The 18,271-nt window shown below is 43.4% G+C and overlaps 1 protein-coding gene across 5 annotated transcripts in view; it reads right to left on the bottom strand.

The window, feature by feature from the left end:
* The window catches only part of LOC134349718 (CRACD-like protein), a 207,782-nt gene extending 200,387 nt beyond the window's left edge, over positions 1 to 7,395 (bottom strand). For 2 of the 5 annotated variants that reach the window (XM_063054464.1, XM_063054465.1), the window contains exons 1-2: positions 7,218 to 7,332; positions 4,430 to 4,612 (exon numbers count right to left, since the gene is read on the bottom strand). In XM_063054464.1, the coding sequence (XP_062910534.1) occupies positions 4,430 to 4,527 (98 nt within the window). In that variant the 5' untranslated portion in view covers positions 4,528 to 4,612; positions 7,218 to 7,332. Of the gene's footprint in view, positions 1 to 4,429; positions 4,613 to 7,217 lie in introns of all 5 variants that reach the window. The other 3 variants (XM_063054466.1, XM_063054467.1, XM_063054472.1) reach the window with 3 other exon arrangements.
* Between the last annotated feature and the right edge of the window lie 10,876 nt (positions 7,396 to 18,271).

Below are 18,271 nucleotides of genomic sequence, written 5' to 3'. Positions count from 1 at the left end.
CACTGGTTTGTAATCCTGGAATACTCAAGTTAAAAGCATGGTAAGAGTGCCTCACCACAGGGAGATTATTAGGGGAAAACAAATCTGTTTTTATTAGTGTGGATAAAAACATGAGCAGAAATTGCTGAATCATTCAACTCAAACCCAAAAATTCACTGACAGTTTGAATGTCTTGAGTGTTGATACCCCAGGGACTGCAGCTGTTCAAGAAGGCAGCTCATCAAGGGCAAGTAGGGATGGGCAATAAATGCTGGTTTACCTGGCGACACCCACAACCCGCAAATGAATAAATTAAAAAAACACCTTGGCTGTGTCTTCTTGCTGTGAAAATGGCGATGTTTTCATTTAATATGAAGGTATTGTGGCTTAATTTTAAGGAGATGGGAAGTATGGGAGGAGGATGTCAGAGGTAAGTGTTTTCTTCGCACAGAGAGTGGTGGGTGCATGGAATGTGCTGCTATGACAAAGACAGATTCATTATGGGTCCCCAAGCTTTCTTATGCCATGGACCAATGCCGTTAAGCAAGAGGTCCATGGATGCCAGGTTGGGAACCCCTGCATTAGGGGCATCCAAGAAACTCTTAAATAGGCACAGGGATGAAAGAAAAGTGGAGGGCTGTATAGGACAGAAGGGTTAAATGGTTAAAAAGTTGGCACATCATCATGAACCAAAGGACCTGCACTATGGACTGGACTGCTCGATGTTCTAAATATGATGTTTTATAGTGTTTGATTTACCCCATACACCACCAGCCTAAATTGATAAATACCATAGAAGATACTTCACAGCCACAGTAATGTCAATGGATAGAATCCCACAGGAAAATAAATTGTGTTAATTCCACGACATTGTTATCATGGAACCACCTTCTTTAAAGACGGAGGTCACCTCTGCATGTTTTTCCTTTAACGTTCCAGTTTCTACTGAGCTAATTAAACAGAAGATAAAAACAAAAAAAAAATCCATGTCCTTAATTGCCTGATACAATTCCAGTGAAACCACCTTCATATTTACCTACCCATAGTTCAATGCTCATGTCCACATTTTTATCTTCCATTTCGTTGTCAAATTCTCCCAATTATTTCAATTATTTGTTCCATCGCAGTCAAATGTCCTTTCAGTGCTAGAAGTTTTTTTTTGACTGACTTCAGTGCTGGTTTCTGGTGCTGGCTGTGTGCAGGTTACTTTCCTTCCACATCCAACTGGTGGGTTAATTTGCCACTAACTTGCTCTTAGTGTGTAAGTGAGTGTTAGGTTCTTGGGGGAATTGATAGGAATGTGGGAAGAGCAAAATGTGATTGCTATAAATGGGTACTTGATGATCAACACAGACTCAGCATCCAAAGGGCCTATTTCCAACCTAATTGATGGCAGACATCCCACCTCTCCTGGAACTTCCGGGAATCTCCCACATATTAATAGTGGCTCCCTGATGCCCGCAAATTATATACAATATCACAAAAATCAATTTTTTTGAGGGGAGAGAGGGGAGGGGGGAGAGAGGGGGAGGGGGAGAGAGGGGGAGGGGGAGAGAGGGGGAGGGGGAGAGAGGGGGAGGGGGAGAGAGGGGGAGGGGGGAGAGAGGGGAGGGGGGAGAGAGGGGAAGGGGGAGAGAGGGGAGGGGGAGAGAGGCCGTTGCAGAGTGTTCCAAAAAATATATAAAACGTACATCACCCCAGACTACACTAAAGTGTACCCCTGCCTAATAGGGGTCAAAATAATGACAGTGTTGCTCGCTACACTGTTTGCAACAATGACTTTTCTATTGCCCATGGTGAGTTAAGACTGTAAAAGACATGTTGAGGTGTGTTTAGCAGGTGTCATTCATTCATTAGCATAGCTAACATTATTTAAACTAGCTGGCCAGCTGCTAAGGAGCTACTCTATTGCAGACATCTCACCTCTCCTGGAAGTCTCCCGCAAATTGTTAGTGCTACCTCCCTGAAATGAGTTTTTGCAGGATGGGATGGCTGTGATGGTATTTAAAAGAAATCTTGTTACTTAAAGTCAATTCAGCTTATAAAATTTATAAAATATTGAAAGGCCTATATAGATTGAACATGGAGAGGACAGAGGGGGAGTCTAGGTCCAGGGGATACAGCCTCAGAATAGACAGACATCCCTTTAGAACAGAGATGAGGAGCAATTTCTTTAGCCAGAGGGTGGTGAATCTGTGGAATTCATTGCCACTGAGGGCTGTGGAAGCCAAGTCATTGGGTATATTTAAAGTGGAGATTGATAGGTTCTTGATTAGTAAAAATGTCAAAGATTATGGGTAGAAGGCAGGAAAGTGGCTTTGAGAAGGAAAATAAATCAACCATGAAGGAATGACAGAACAGACTCGATGGGCCAAATGGCCTAATTCTGCTCCTACGTCTTCAATTTAGATTTTTGAAACTAGACGATCAATCATATTGTTCCAGTTTAAATTAGAAATTAAACATTATTGGAAAAGGAAGTTCTCGTTTGAGGACTAATGACTACAGGTGGGATGAGATGCGAGGATGTGTTTGAGATATGATTTTAATCTCTGGGGCTTGGTATACGTTCTGCTTTCAAATGGGCATTTTCAAATTAGAGTCAAACTCATTTCTGAATGAGCATCTTATCCATGTGGCAACATCCCTCAGAGAGGTACATAACATGTTAAACTAAAGCATGAAATGTGGTAAGACACCTTAAATGGACAGTACAGAAACTCTGTATCGATACACTAGTCTACTCATTTAAGATGTCAGGGTTAAAGTTTACATATATCCTTACCTGAGTTGGCCTCTTTGTGATTCCAGGTATCATGATATGGTTGACTCTTATTTATCCTACAAAATGCTCTGGCAAACCATTTACTTCAAGAGGTAATAAGGGATAGACATGAAATGTTGGCTTTGTCAATAACATCCACATGCTACAAGTGAATAACTCTGGGGAGAGATTGGAGGCCATGACAGATTGGAATGGTTAATTATAGGAAGTTAAACACTGCGACTGCCTCAGAAACCATGTCCCATCCTTCATTACATAGGAAAATGTACCTTTTCTCTACCAAAGTCAATTGGCTCAAAAGTTACGTAAGCCTTCATTGTAGAACTTCACCTTCCTTAGAGAACTGATGTTGACTGAGCAGATAGAGCAGTCCAGATACCGATGATGTAAACGGCAAGGTGTCATCTGGGATTTTGCACGTGCCACACACAACAATCCACCCTGGATTCCCAGGATGTGGTCTTCTGGTCTTCTGCTCTTTTATATAAACAACAACAGGAAAACAGAAACTGCTGGCTGCTCTGAATGCCAGTTCTATGTTTAGTGACAGTGAACCTCAGGATTACTAAACTTAGAATATAGCCGCTACTCCACTATAGTTAAATATTTACTGTGGTTATTTAGTAATAAAGCTCACAGGCCAAGAACAAGTACGGAACAAAAGCAGATCACTTGGGTACAATTTTCCTCCTGCATGATCTTCTCATGACTCTTATGGATTCATTGCTGATAAATATTACCAATTAATACTAAGCCTATATACTTGTTTAAAAAGTTGTGAAAGAAAAACTTCAGGAAAGAACTGTTTTTGCACTTTAGTAACCTCATTTTTATATCTCATTCAGCCCATGGCAGTGCCAGCTCTCAGAGCAATCCTAACAATGCTATCCTCCCACTTACTTCCCTGAAACGCAGGGGTTCCCAACCTAGGGTCCACAGACTCCTCAGTTAATGGTAGGGGTCCATAGCATAAAAAAGGTTGAGAATCCCTGCTGTAGATTATTCTCTCCCCCAGTTCTTCTACCACCACCTGCACTAGGAATACTGCACAGTGGCCAATTAACCCACCACTCTGCGATGTGGGAAAAAACTAGGTCTCTTAAGGGAGACCCACAGGGCTGTGGAGAGTACGCACAAACTGCACACAACCAGCACTGGAGATTGGGACTGAACATGGATCACAGGAACAGTGGCCTTTAACGCCTCGAGTCTGGACAGTAGAATCACTCTGATTTTAATATCAGAGCATCAAAAGATGAGGAAAGATCAGGAACATTTGTTCAATTATGAGGGATGTAGGTAAGGGAAATGTAAATAGGCATTTTTCCACAGAGGTTGGGTGAGACTAGAGGTCACAGGTTAAGGGTGAAAGGTGAAATGTTTATGGGGAACACGTCTTCGCTCAGAGGGTGGCGATAGTTTGTAATGAGCTGCCAGTGGAGGTGGTGGATGCAGGTTTGATTTCAGCACATGCTGAAATTTAGATAGGATGGGAGAGGTATGGTCTAGGTGCAGGTCAATATGGCTAGGTAGATTAGTAATTTGATATGGACTAGATGGGCCAAGGGCCCTGTTTCTGTGCTGTAGTGTTCTGTGACTCTGATCTTGAACACAAGAGATGCTGCACAAGCTGGAGATGCGGAGCAGCACACACAACATGCTGACCTGCTGAGCTCCTCCTTGTTCTTCGCTTCAGAAAGGTGACGCTCCACGTGGATCTGCCAGCCTGCATGCCACCACCTGTTCCTGCACGGAGGCTCCATTCACAGAACAGGGCTCCGAGAGCCCCACAGTGCCTGCCAGTTCCCCAGGTTGTGGGGATACGAAATCTGCTCACTGAACTGAGGCCTGATACAAGTACACGCAAAGAAAGATTTTTTTAAATATGATTCAGTTAAGTTTAATCATTCATTAAATTTCTATCTGTGCTTTTCATTTTTTTAAAAAACTATTAACTCAAGTGTCGGCTGGTGGCACAACGACATCGGCGCCAGACCTGGGAGCGGAGGTCCCCGGGTTCAAAACCAGTCGGGTCCGCTCCCGAGTACGCTTTCCATCCGTGCCGGGTTGAGTGTCGAGATCGCAACTCGACCTCGTAAAATAAAGGGAAAAATACTGCAAAAAATGTGTGTGTGAGGAGTAGCACCCCACACAGTCTCTCTCTCTCTCTCTCTCTGTGCCTTGTAAAAGCCATGAAAAAGACATCACAGATGCACGGACGCACGCACGAAAACGCAGGTGCACACACACGACAAAAAAAACCTATTAACATTTAAAGAAATGGATGGCTTTGTGGTGCACGACCAGTAGAGTTGCTCATAAATATGAGACTGCACGTGCTGGAAATCCAGAGCAACACACACACAATGCTGGAGGATCCCAGCGAGTCAGGCAGCATCTATGGAGGGGGAAACAAAAAGCAGTTGATGTTTCAGGCTGTTTAGGACTGATGAAGGTTTTCAGCTCGAGAGGACAAAAATACGAAAGCAAGGATGTAATGTTGAAGCTTTACAAGGTATTGACCAGTACTCAGAGTACTGTGAGCAAAGCTGGGCCTCTTATCGAAAAAAGGATGCACGGCCATTGGAGAGGGTCCAGTGGAGGTTCACCAGAATGATTCCGGGAATGAAAGAATTAGTATACGAGTCGCTGGAGTTTAGGAGACTAAGGAGAAGAATGTCAATAAACCCTATTGAATGTTGAAAAGCCAAAATAGAGTGGATGTGGGGAGGATGTTCCCTATAGTGGGGAGTCTAGAACAAGAAGGAAAGGCCTCAGAATACAAGGTCATCCTTTTACAAGAGCGATGAGGAGGAATTTCTTCAGATAGAAGGTGGTTAATCTGTGGAATTCATCGCCACAGAACGCTGTGGAGGCTGTCGTTGAGTGTATTTAAAGCGGAGGTTGATAAGTTCTTGATTAGTCAGGGTGTCAAAAGTTACGGGGAGAAGGCAGGAAAATAGGATTTAGAGGGATAAAAGAAATCAGCCATGATGGAATGGCAGAGCAGATTCCATGTGCCAAATGGCCTAGTTTTACACCCATGTCTTATCTCTCGAGTTCCTCCAGCATCGTGTGTGTGTTGCAGTAGCAATGCTCCCTCACAGAACCAGAGACCTTGGTTCAATCCCGACCTTGGGTGCTGTCTGGGTGGAGTTAGCATGTTCTCCCAGGAATCGTGGGGGCTTCCTTCGGGTGCTCCAGTTTCCTCCCACATAACAATTCATTCTGGCTGCCAAGGTCATTGACTTGGGAGCTAACTTGCCCTTGGTGTGTAGGAGAGTGGATGGGAATATGAAGAATAAAAATGGGATTAGTCTGGGATTTGTGTAAGTGAGTGCGTGATGGTCAGGTAAGGGCCTGTCTCCATATGAATGATTGTGTAAAAAAAAACTTTCCCCAAATTGGTCTGAGTCATTTTTAATTTTCATAGATACATTCACACTCAATGTCAAAGGCAGGTTGACAGTGGTGAGCCTGGAGGCAGGGCCACATCAGCTTCGGAAGATTCAGGCATTTTCCTACACACCAGGGGCTATTTACAGTGGCCAATGATCCGCCCAACCTGGGCAAATTGTCACGTGGGAGGAAACCCTCACAGTTAAAAGGAGAACGGGCTAACTCCACACAGTCAGTACCAGAGGGCAGCAGATCTGTGAGGTAGCAACTCTACGCAACACACACAAAATGCCAAGGAACTCAGCAGGTCAGGCAACATCTATGAAGGGGAAAAGGCAATCAATGTTTGAGACTGATGAAGGGTCTTGTTCATTCCTCTCCATAGATGCTGCCTGACTTGCTGAATTCCTGTGTGCCTGTTGTGTCGCTCATTTGAGACCCTGGCCTGCCCAGGACTCTGATGAGTTGGGAGTTGGTCTCAGGATGGTACCGTCCACGCTATGTCCACACACAGGCTATTACTCTTTAGAAATCAGCATCCTTAAGAGACCTTTTGCAATACATTTGATTAACTACAAAAACACTTTATTAACTGTAATGCGTCTTGGAACGTCATGAATCCACAATACAACCAACGCCCTTTGATAAACTGTGCCGGCGCTTTCTACAACAGTCAACTTGGGGTGACTGAACCCCTCTGGTGATCCAGTCACCAAGACCCAGGTAGCTACAGCCTATGCACAATGCATCGGCGATCCTACGATCCGGAAAGAATAAGACATCTTTACTTGACCACCTCAGTGAGGAAAGTTTAACACGCTCCCCCACCCCCCATCATTGCAAACACTAGAGATTAGCAGACTGAGAGAACTCAAGGATATACATCTCATTAAACGCTCGTTTGCCCAGAGAAACGGAGCGAGTCCTGTGTTATACCCCCGCACTCGGCTAACTCCTCTGAACAACATCACAGACGGAGAGTGTACCTTGCAAAGAATTTACTGCGTTCTGATTAACTCCTGAACAGACAGAACTTTTGAGGCGAATGACTGACCTGCGCCGTTACCTCTCCTTGTAGACCCTTCCCTGTCGAGCGGTGTCCATTGGACTCGGACAATCGTCGCACTCAGTTGTCTAACGACTCCGTTTGTGTCTACACTTTACACCAGCGAGGGCGGAGCCTGTGCTCGGGGTAGGCCCTCCGACAGCGGAGCCGCCGACAGCTCGTCTCACCTGTGTGGGGAGGTGTGCAGCGAGCAACAAGATTGTTAAAGTCAGCATTACAGATAGCCGTTTCTCATTTTAGAGCACCTGTTCGTTTCTGCTTTCCACTACTTTTAATCTAACTATATTTACTATAATTGATTTACTTATTTTTTCTCTTCTATATTATGTATTGCGTTGAATTGCTGCTGCTAAGTTAACAAATTTCACCACACATGCCGGTGATAATAAACCTGATTCTGAAAATCAGATTCTGATAATTAAGAATTTCTCGAGTTTAATCTGACTCCAAATATCTTAAAGGAAAAGCCCGTTGTATATTGCTAATTTGGTGTTACCACTGAGAATGTCCGAGTATTTTTCAGAAAAATATTGATTATAAATTACATGCGAGGGGTTTGCCGAACGGCATGCAGGTACAGCAGGTAACTGGGAAACAGAATGTTATTGGGAGTTTATATGGGAGGCAGGGTTTGAGGGTCGGCACAACATTGTGGGCCGAAGTGCCTGTACTGTGCTGTACTATTCTATGTTCTATTGTGTATTGTTACGGGAGATGAATTCATGAGAAAGAGGGTCATTGCTCAGTTATGGAGGACGATGATGTGACTACATCTGGACTGTTATGTACAGTACCAGCCTCCCAATTTGAAGGAGAATGCCAATGTGGTTCAGAGACATTTGTACAGGATTAATAGGCTTGAGGACCCGAATTATAGGGATAGCTTAGGCCTTTGCTCCCTGGAGCACAGGAGAATGAGAGGAGATCTGATAGATTTATACAAAATTATAAGGGGTAAAAATAGGATAAATGCAAGCAGGCTTTTTCCTCTGAACTTGGGTGACACTAGAACTAGAGGTTATAGCTTAAGGATGAAAGGTGAAATGTTTGCCATAGAGGGGGTACAAAGAAGGTTCATCAGATCGATTCCTGGGATGGTAGGACTTTCATATGATGAAAGACTGGATTGACTAGGCTTATACTCTCTGGAATTTAGAAGATTGAGGGGGGATCTGATTGAAACGTATAAAATTCTAAAGGGATTGAACAGGCTAGATGCAGGAAGATTGTTCCCGATGTTGGGGAAGTCCAGAACGAGGGGTCACAGTTTGAGGATAAAGGGGAAGCCTTTTAGGACCGAGATGAGGAAAAACTTCTTCACACAGAGAGTGGTGAATCTGTGGAATTCTCTGCCACAGGAAACAGTTGAGGCCAGTTCATTGGCTATATTTAAGAGGGAGTTAGATAAGGCCCTTGTGGCTAAAGGGATCAGGGGGTATGGAGAGAAGGCAGGTATAGGGGTCTGAGCTGGATGATCAGCCATGATCGTAATGAATGGCGGTGCAGGCTCGAAGGGCCAAAAGGCCTACTCCTGCACCTATTTTCTATGTTTCTATGTTTCAGGGGAACGTCTTCACTCAGAGAATGATGAGGGTGTAGAATGAGCTACCAGTGATGGATGCAGGTAAGGATTTCAATATTTAAAAGAAATTTGGATAGGTATACAGATGGGAGGGGCATGGAGAGCTATGGTCCTGGTACAGGTCAAATGGACTAAGCAGATTGATAGTTCAGCATGGACTAGGTGGGCCAAAGAGCCTGTTTCTGCGCTGTGGTGGTCTACGACTCTATTCCATTCTAATAACTGGAATGTATAGTTTGTATTACAAGGAAAGTTTGGCAGGTTAGGCGTACCTGCTGGAGTTTAGAGAAGCAAAAGACTGTGATTTTAGAAAACAGAAGCAGCAGCCCTTAAACTTGCCCTGCCATTCAGTATGATCTTAACTAATCTACCTCAGCCTTCTGCTCTTCCCCTGTGCCTAATCCTCAGTTCCCAGATCCTTCAAAAATCAGCTACCTACGTTCTGAATACTCCCAAAGATCTAACCTCCATAACTCTCTGAGGAAGAGAATTTGAGAGATTTGCTACCCTCTTTGAGCAAAAATTTCTACACGGCTAAATTCTAAATGACCAACACAAGAAGATAAGTGCTTGGACTGGACAGACACATCCGTCAAGCCTGCCTTGCCATCCAGTGTGATCAAGGCTGATCTACCCCAGGATACAGCTCCGCTTCAGTGCCTGCCCCCATAACACAACTCCTCAATCTTTCAAATATTTATCCGTCACCACCTTAACGGGCATCCTGGTTGGCACAGATGTCAAGGGCCAAATGGCCTTCCCCTGCTGTACTCTGTTAAATATATCTAATGATCTGGTCTCCACCATCCTTGGGGGCAGTGAATTCCGGGGTATCGCCATATTTGAAAGTTTCCACACATCCCAGTTTTCAATGACAGGCCACTTATTTTTCACCTACAGACACACAACATAGACAATTACAACACGGTGCAGGCCTTTTGGCACATAACCTTGTGTCAACCTTTGAACCTGCTCCAAGATAAACCATACATTGCCCTCCATTTTCTATTATCCATACGCCTACCTACAACTTTATTCCATGCCCCTAAACGTCCCGTTGTTTGAGACTCTCTCATTAGTGAAAACAACTCAACATCGATGCTGCCCAGTCCCTTTTAGGACCTTGCTGGAAGATCTCAGTAGGTCCAGCACTCTCTGTGGAGGCAAAGGGATGGCGGACATTTCAGACCATGGCCCTGCATCAGGACTCAGAGTGTGTCCAGGGAAGATGGCTATTAGAAAGAGGTGGGGAGGGACAGTGAGATCGTGGCTGGCAGGTGACATAGGGGATGATGGAACCAGGTGAAGGAGAGGGAGGATAGAGACAGAGTGATGAGTGATAGATGGAAACAGATATGGAATAAAAAATAGACAGATGGAGCCAGATGGTTGGGGGGGGGGGTGGGATGAGGTAGAGACAGAGGTTGGAAGGTGATAAGTGGATTCAAATTCTCCACTACCAGTTTTCAGCATCCATCTGTCTTGAAGGACAATGGGTGTGCGCAATGGGTCAAGCCTGGGTGGAAGGTAGGAGATCCTGGGATGCCCTATCATCAAGATCCCCCTCTCAGCATCACCAGTGTAGTCCAAAGGAAAGTGAAGCAATACGTTTGGCACCAGATTGGCTGCAGGAGCTGACAGCAGGATGTTTAGTCACTTCCAGTCGCCTTAGGGGCTCCACTCCGGATTTCCGGTCTGGGTTTACTCCCTTAGCCTTCGTCTCTCCCGAGTGTGCCCACAAGCAGTGGGGCTATTTACCCATAGCTGGGGATCTGGTTCATGAGCACCAGGGCGTGCCCACACACCGGTGAGCCTGCGTGCTACATGTGCAGGGGCCAGACCTCCTCCCCGTCCTCTGTAGTTCAGCCTGAGTCCGAAAGAAGCAGTTTCCATGTGTCGTCAGCGAGGAGGCATTACATGAGGCTTGCTACTGGAGAAGCTATGTACTGGCAGGGAGAGACTTACACAGATTCCAGCATCTGCGGTTTCGTGTGTTTCTCTTTCGGGTATTTTACGTTTTGAATAATTCTCCTAAACCCATGAAGTACAAACCCAAACTGTTTGTACTTTTTCACTTGTTAGTAAATCTCTGCCATCACAGTGAATCTCTTTTGTACTGCTTCCAATATCACTTTTTTAGGTGAGGTGACAAAATCTGGGCACAGTAATCCAGGTGTGGCCTCATCCACACCCTATACAACCGTACTAAAACTACTCTGCACTCCAAATCCTTCCTATTAAAGGTCAACATGTTGTTTGCCTTCTTAACTATTTGTTGGACCTGCCTACTAACTTCTTGTGATTCATGCACTAAGAATAACCCCATCTCTCTGAACTTGCAGTCTCTTTCCATTGGGATAATAATCTGCTCTTACTGAAATGCATGACCTCATTCAATTCCATTTGCCAGGTTTTCACCCATTGTCCTCAGCATAAAGTGTCCTTCTAACTACTTCCATATTATCAGCAAACTTAGAAACTTTCTGTTCCCTCCTCCGGGTCACTAATATAAGTAGTAAACAATTAAATGCCAAGGGCCAATCCGTGGGTACTCTATTACTTCAGCTTGTAAAGAATCCATTTATACCAACTTTTTGTTTTCTGTGCACCAACCTGTTGTCAATCCAATTCCTTATCTTGAAACAATGTCTCCTCATTTGAAATTTTCTCCCTAAATAAAAAATTCCAATATCTATCCCGTTTCCCTCAATTTCAATCATTTACCTCTGATTCTTCCCAACTTCAAAGAACACAGACCCAATCTGCTTAGCTTCTCTTGATATGACATACAAGATCCTGAGGGATTTTGTTGGGGTGGATAAGGAGAGGAAGTTTCATCTTGCAGAAAAAAATTAGCACTGGCGGTTGTTAAGAATAAGGTGAAATACACAAGATACTGGAGCATCTCAAAGGGTCAGGTAGCTTCTATGGAGAGAAACAGTCAACATTTCAGATCAAGACCCTTCATCTGGACTCCGTTTTCATCTGTAGATGCTGCCTGGCCTGCTGAGTTCATCAGCATTGTCTGTGCTGCTCCAGGTTCTAGTACCTGCAGTCTCTGTGTCTCTGCTTTGAAAATAAAGTGTTGCCCATTGAAGACAGAGATGAAGAGAAGCTTTTCCTCACAGTGCTCATGAGTCTTTGGATCGCTCTTCCTCAAAGAATGGTGGAAGCAAAGTTCATGGAGTCTTTTTAAAGCAAAGGCAAGGACTCTTGGTAAGCGAAAGGTGTAAAGTTATCACTGGTTGCCAGGAATGCACATTTCAGTTTACAAAGTCAAAGTCAATTTTATACATGCAAGGTCATGTATGTACTAATGCAAGAGCAGCATCACATGCACACAGCACCATAAGTAGCATTGACATAAAAACACAGATTATGTATTATTTTTACAAGTAAAAAACATTAGAACAAAAAAGTCAATTTTAGAGCAAAGTGAACAGTGTCATCAGTCAGTCCTACTAAACTGTAAAGGTGATTAGGGTTTTGCTGGTCTGTTCAAGAACTGAATGGATAAAGGGAAATAAATGTTCTTGAACCTAGGTCTGCTAATGAGGATATCATGTATTCAGTTGCAGGAGGTACAGAGGCCCAGATCTTAGAGTTTGATGATGAGTTTGGATGGGATGATTGTGTTAAATGCTAAACTTTAATCAATGAACAGTAAATTTTAATCAATGAACAGTAGCCAGACATACAGTACGTACAAATTCCTGTTGTCCAGGTGTTCCAGAGCAGAGTGAAGAGCCAGAGAAATCACATCTGCTGTTGATCTGTTGTGACAGTAGACAAACTGGAGCAGATGCAATGAGATCAGACATGACACTGTTCCTAAATCCTGCATTCATGCGTCTTCCATGGTGATTTGACCAGAATGTTATGGGTGAAAAGTGAGTGACTTTCAAACAGGATGCCTCCCAGTATCCATGACACCTTCAAGAGGTGATGCTTCAGAGAGGCAGCATCCATCATTAAGGACCCCAAACACTCAGGACATGGCCTCTTCTCATTGCTTCAAGCGGACAATGAACCCATGAACATTACCTCAGTATTTTCCCTCTCTTTTTCTACTACTTATTTAGTATAATTTTACTTTTTATATATACTTACCATAATTTATAATTTTTATTATTACAGTACTGTACAGAAGTCTTCAGCACAGCACTGTAGTAATTTTATGTATTGCGCTGTACTGTTGCCACATAAAAAACACACATTTCATGACACATGTGAGTGATGATAAACTTGATTCTGATATGGGTCTCTATTGAGGACTGAGAGTGGGAAGGGGGCAGGGAGAGGGGAATCATGGTTGGGAAAAGGGGAAGGGGGATGGGAGGGAGTGGGAAGCACCAGAGAGACATTCTGTAATGATCAATAAACCAATTGTTTGAACTCAAATGACCCTTACCTGGTGTCTCAGAGCTGGGTGTGTCTACACCAACACCACGCCCACCCCACCCCAGGCACTCCTTTTCTGCCACCTGTCCCACACCCCCACTGTGGCGCACCACCCTCCCCATTCCCAACATCCTTTGCTCTTGCCACATTTACAAAGCTCTCCGCTCCACGTGGACAAATACAGTAATGTGCAAAAGTCTTGGGCACCCTAGCTACTGTAGATATTTATGTGCCTAAGACTTTTGCACAGTACTATGTATTGCAATGTACCACTGCTACAAAATAACAACAAACATAACAACATATGCCAGTGATACTAAACCTGATTCTGATTCTGTTGTGCATGAAAATCCCTGGAGATCAGACATTTCTGAGATACTCAAACCACGATGTATGGCACCACCGATCATTCGATGGTCAAAGTAACTTAGCTCACATTTATTTCCCATTCTAATGTTTGTTCCAAACAAAAACTGAACCTCTTGGCATGTCTGCATGCTTTTATGCACTGAATTGCTGCCACATGATTGGCTGATTGGATATTTGCATTAACAAGCACGTGTTCAGGTGTAACTAATAAAGTGGCCACTATGTGTCTATTTCCATGAATCAAACAGCTTTAAGAAAGTAAAATGGCAGTTTTGAAGCCTACAGTATATAGTATATGAAAATGGAAAATGTGGCTAATAGGTTAGAGCAAGTGATAAAGTATTATCAGAAACTATAGAAGAAGATGAAAGATGAAGCGGGATACTAAATACTAGATTGGATCTTCAGTGTCAGATATGATCCTGAGGATTGACAGGCATCATTATGAGCCAAGGGGCTTTAATTCATCTAGGTTGCCCAACAGTAACAGGCATTTGGTCGTTTGAATATGATAATCAGGAGCCAGCAACTGTTTCAAGATTCAATATCATATTGGGCACATGTTGTTTCAACTAAGCTTGTGATCCTTAAAGTGAATGTTGAAGATCTCGGAAGAAGAGGTTGTTTTCCAAATTTTACTTACCTTAAAGTTGAACCTTTATTCTAAGCTTTGGTGACCTGTCCAATTTGATTATCAGGAGCCTCCTCTGTTCGAAAGAGTGCAGGTTGATAGCTTAATTGGCCATTGCAAATTATTACTAGTGTGTAGGTGAGAGGTAGTATCAAGGGGAATTGATGGGAATATGAGGAGAATAAAGTGGGATCAAAGTCAGATTGGTGGAGCTGGGTATGATGATTAGTATGGGTTTAATTGACCAAAGAGCCTGTTTCTATGCTGTACCTCTCTATGATTCAATGACTGTATGAGCCAGATTGTAACACAAGGATACTTCTTGGTGATACCACCTTTGGTGAATTAATTCCAATTAAAAGCATCTAGTAACTTCTAGATGATTCAGGTAGATATTTATAATAGTTAATTGGGACAATCAGCAATTATAGATTCTGCATTGCCAAGTAGCAGATAAAACCTTAGCCAGTCCTTTGCAGCATGTACTGAAGAGCTAACTTTATTCTTTCCCGCTGTATCTTGTAGCTGCTCTTGAAGAATACTCAACCCAAAAAGATCTAGAGTTGCACTCTAACATGCATTAGTTGTGCTAGTATTATTCCCCTTCTTTGTTAATTATGAATTAGTGTTGAGTGGCCCACATCCTGATACCTCATGGTCATGTCAACATCCACAAGATACAAGCCAGGAGAAATGTCAAAGTCAAAGTAAATTTATCATCAAAGCACAAATATAAGATCATGGACCATAAGACATAGATGCAGAATTAAGCCATTTGGCCCATCGAATTTACAGTATACGATTCAATGGTTCCATTTAATATCAGAGAATGTATACAATATAAACCAATATATAAAATGCAAATTCTTGCTCTCAACAGTCATCCACAAAACAGAAAAAACCCCAAACCCTAAAGAATGAGTGGCAGGAAAAACAAAGACCCCTCTCCCCTTCCCATGCACAAGCAGCAACAAAGCATCAACCTTTCCCCTCCCCACATTTACCCTAGCAAAAAGCATCCGTTAGTCTTGCGAGACCTTGGATCTGCGCCTGGAAAGTCTTCACTCTCCAGGGCGCAGGCCTGGGCAAGGTTGTATGGAAGACCAGCAGTTGCCCATGCTGCAAGTCTCCCCTCTCCACAACACCAATATTGTCCACGGGAAAGGCATTAGGACCCATACAGCTTGGCACTAATTTCGTCGCAGAGCAATGTGTGAATAAGTGCCTTGCTCAAGGACACAGCATGTTCCCTCGGCTGGGGCTCGAACTCATGACCTTCAGGTAGCTAGTCCAATGCCTTAACCACTTGGCATGTGTCACCATATACTACCTTGAGATTCATTTTCTTGCAGATGTTAATAGGAAACTAAAGAAATACAAAAGAATTCATGAAAAACTACACATAAACATCTTGATGGATACTCTCCACTTGTCTGGATGAATGCAGCACCAACATCTCTTAATAAGCTCGAATCCATCTGGGACAAAGCAGTCCACTTGATTGGCAACCCATCCGCTATCCTAAAAATAATTCCCTGCACCATTGCTACACAGTGGCTTCAGTGTATCCTGTGTCCACATATCATTGCAGTCACAAATATAACATGTGACTACAATAAACCAATTTACCAATTTAGCTCCCTTCCACCATCCAATTTCTGAACAGCTCGTGAACCTTTGAGCAGTACATTATCAGAGTCAGAATCAGGCTTATTATCAATGACATATGACATAAAAATTGTTACTTTGCAGCAACAATCAAGTACAGTCCATGAAATACACTATAAATTCCAATACAAAATGTACAGTATATAAAAAATTAAATTAGTGCAAGAGAGCAAAGATAGCGAGGTAACGTTCAGAAACCTTGCTATTCCACTTCTGCACAATTTATTATTTGAACTTACGCAGGTTGAGTACCCCTTATCTGAGATTCCAAAATGCAAAAACCTAAGAAATATGAATTTTCTGAGTGCTGACATGATGTCCCAAATGGAAAGTTTGGGGCGACACAGTAGCTTAGTGATTAGCACAAAACTTCAAAACACCAGAGACCTGAGTTCAATTCCCACTGCTGCCTGTAAGGAGTTCGTATGTTCTCACGTGGGTTTCCTCTGGGTGCTCTGGTTTCCTCCCACAATACAAAGACGTACATGTTGGTAGGTAAATTGGTTATTGTAAATTGTCCCGTGATTAGGCTAGGATTAAATCAGGGATTGCTGGGTGGTGCAGCTCAAAAGGGCCAGAAAGGCCTGTTCTATGCTGTATTCAATAAATAAATATCTTGCATGGAATGGGCTGCTGGTGACGGTGGTGGAGGCAGATACGATAGGGTCTTTTAAGAGACTCCTGGATAGATACATGGAGCTCAGAAAAATAGAGGGCTATGGGTAACCCCAGGCAATTTCTAAGGTAAGGGCATGTTCGGCACAACTTTGTGGGCCGAAGGGCCTGTATTGTGCTGTAGGTTTTCTATGTTTCCATAATTCCACAAGGCGCTGGGAAGGGTCCCAGGCAATGTGTAGGCCTCTGCACCCCACAGCCACCTTGGAGAAGTGGCCTCACACATGTAATGAACAGAAATTAATGAAAAATAGAAAATCACTGCATGAAGCGAAAAATGAAGAACTTGATCGTGTATTGAAAGAATGGATTCATCGGCATCGGAATGAACATAAGCAATTTAACGGTATGCTGATCATGAAACAAGCAAAAATCTATCCCAACGAACTGAAAATTGAAGGTAATTGTTTCACGCACAAAATTATTAAAATATTATGCTAGACTGTCCCCTCCCATTATAGTTGCTGTTGAAATTGATGGCAGATATGAAGCCAATGGCAGTGTTGGAACCCGGTAATAGACACAGTTGTCGGCAGTCAATCAACTCCAGCAGTCGTTGGAGGACTCAGCTCCATCACATCAGACTGTGCTCTGACTGCGGACGAATCACCCTGACAGCTTCACACCAGCTGAACACAAGCTGTATATGTAATGTAAATGGATTTCGTGTTTTGACTTGGCTCCATGCCCAAGGCATCTCATTACATAGGTGCAAGTATTCCAAATTCCGAAATCCAAACAATTTGGATAAGCAGGGCAGGAGGGTGAGGATCAAGTTTTTTTTTTATTTCTCAAGTGCCTTCAGACTTTAGATACGACACTGACTCATGTCACCTGCAGAAATTCTCTGCTGATTCAGCAATAGTTGGGTGTATAAAGGGAGGATGGGAGGATGAATACAGGGCCCAGGTGGAGGACTTTGTCAAATGGTGCAAGCTGAATCATCTGCAGCTCAACATCAGTAAGACAAAGGAGATGGTGATGGACTTAAGAAGACTAAGCCTGCACTGCTCCCCGATGGTGAGGACGTGGATGTGACGAGGACCTACAAGTACCTGGGGTTGCACCTGGATGACAGACTTAGTGGAGCAGCAACACAGAGGCTGTATATAAGGGCCAGAGTCACTGCTACTTCCTGAGGAGACTGAGGTCCTTTGGAGGATGCAGGCCTCTCCTTCACATGTTCTACCTGTCTGTTGTCGCCAGTGTTATCTTCTGCGGTGGTGTGCTGGGGCAATAGCACCAACATGGGTCAACATGCTCAATAAACTGATTAGAAAGGCTGGCTCTGTTATAGGAGTCAAACTGGACTCACTGGAGGCTGTGGTAGAACAAAGGACCCTACGGAAAATCCTAGCAATTCTGGACGACGTTTCTCACCCTCTGCATGTCACCTTGGCTGAACAGAGGAGCACTTTTGGTAATAGACTAAGACAACTGTGCTGCTCCAAAGAGCGCCAGATGAGGTCATTCTTACCTTCAGCCATTAGGCTCTATAATGAGTCAACCTACAGCTGGGGAAGCGATGATCCCCTCCTGTCGGACTGCTTGAAGTAACCTATTTTTTATTCTTTCTTACTTCTCTTCTAATACGTGTATATTTGTATATCTGTGCACTTGTAATGCTACTGTGACACTGTAATTTCCTTTGAGATCAATAAAGTATCTATTTAGATAATATTTAGAGGTGATAGAGAGGAGCTATAGGCATATAGT

This window comes from Mobula hypostoma, chromosome 7, assembly GCF_963921235.1.
Source record: "Mobula hypostoma chromosome 7, sMobHyp1.1, whole genome shotgun sequence".
NCBI lineage: Eukaryota > Metazoa > Chordata > Chondrichthyes > Myliobatiformes > Myliobatidae > Mobula > Mobula hypostoma.
This window is presented reverse-complemented; position numbering and strand designations above follow the sequence as displayed.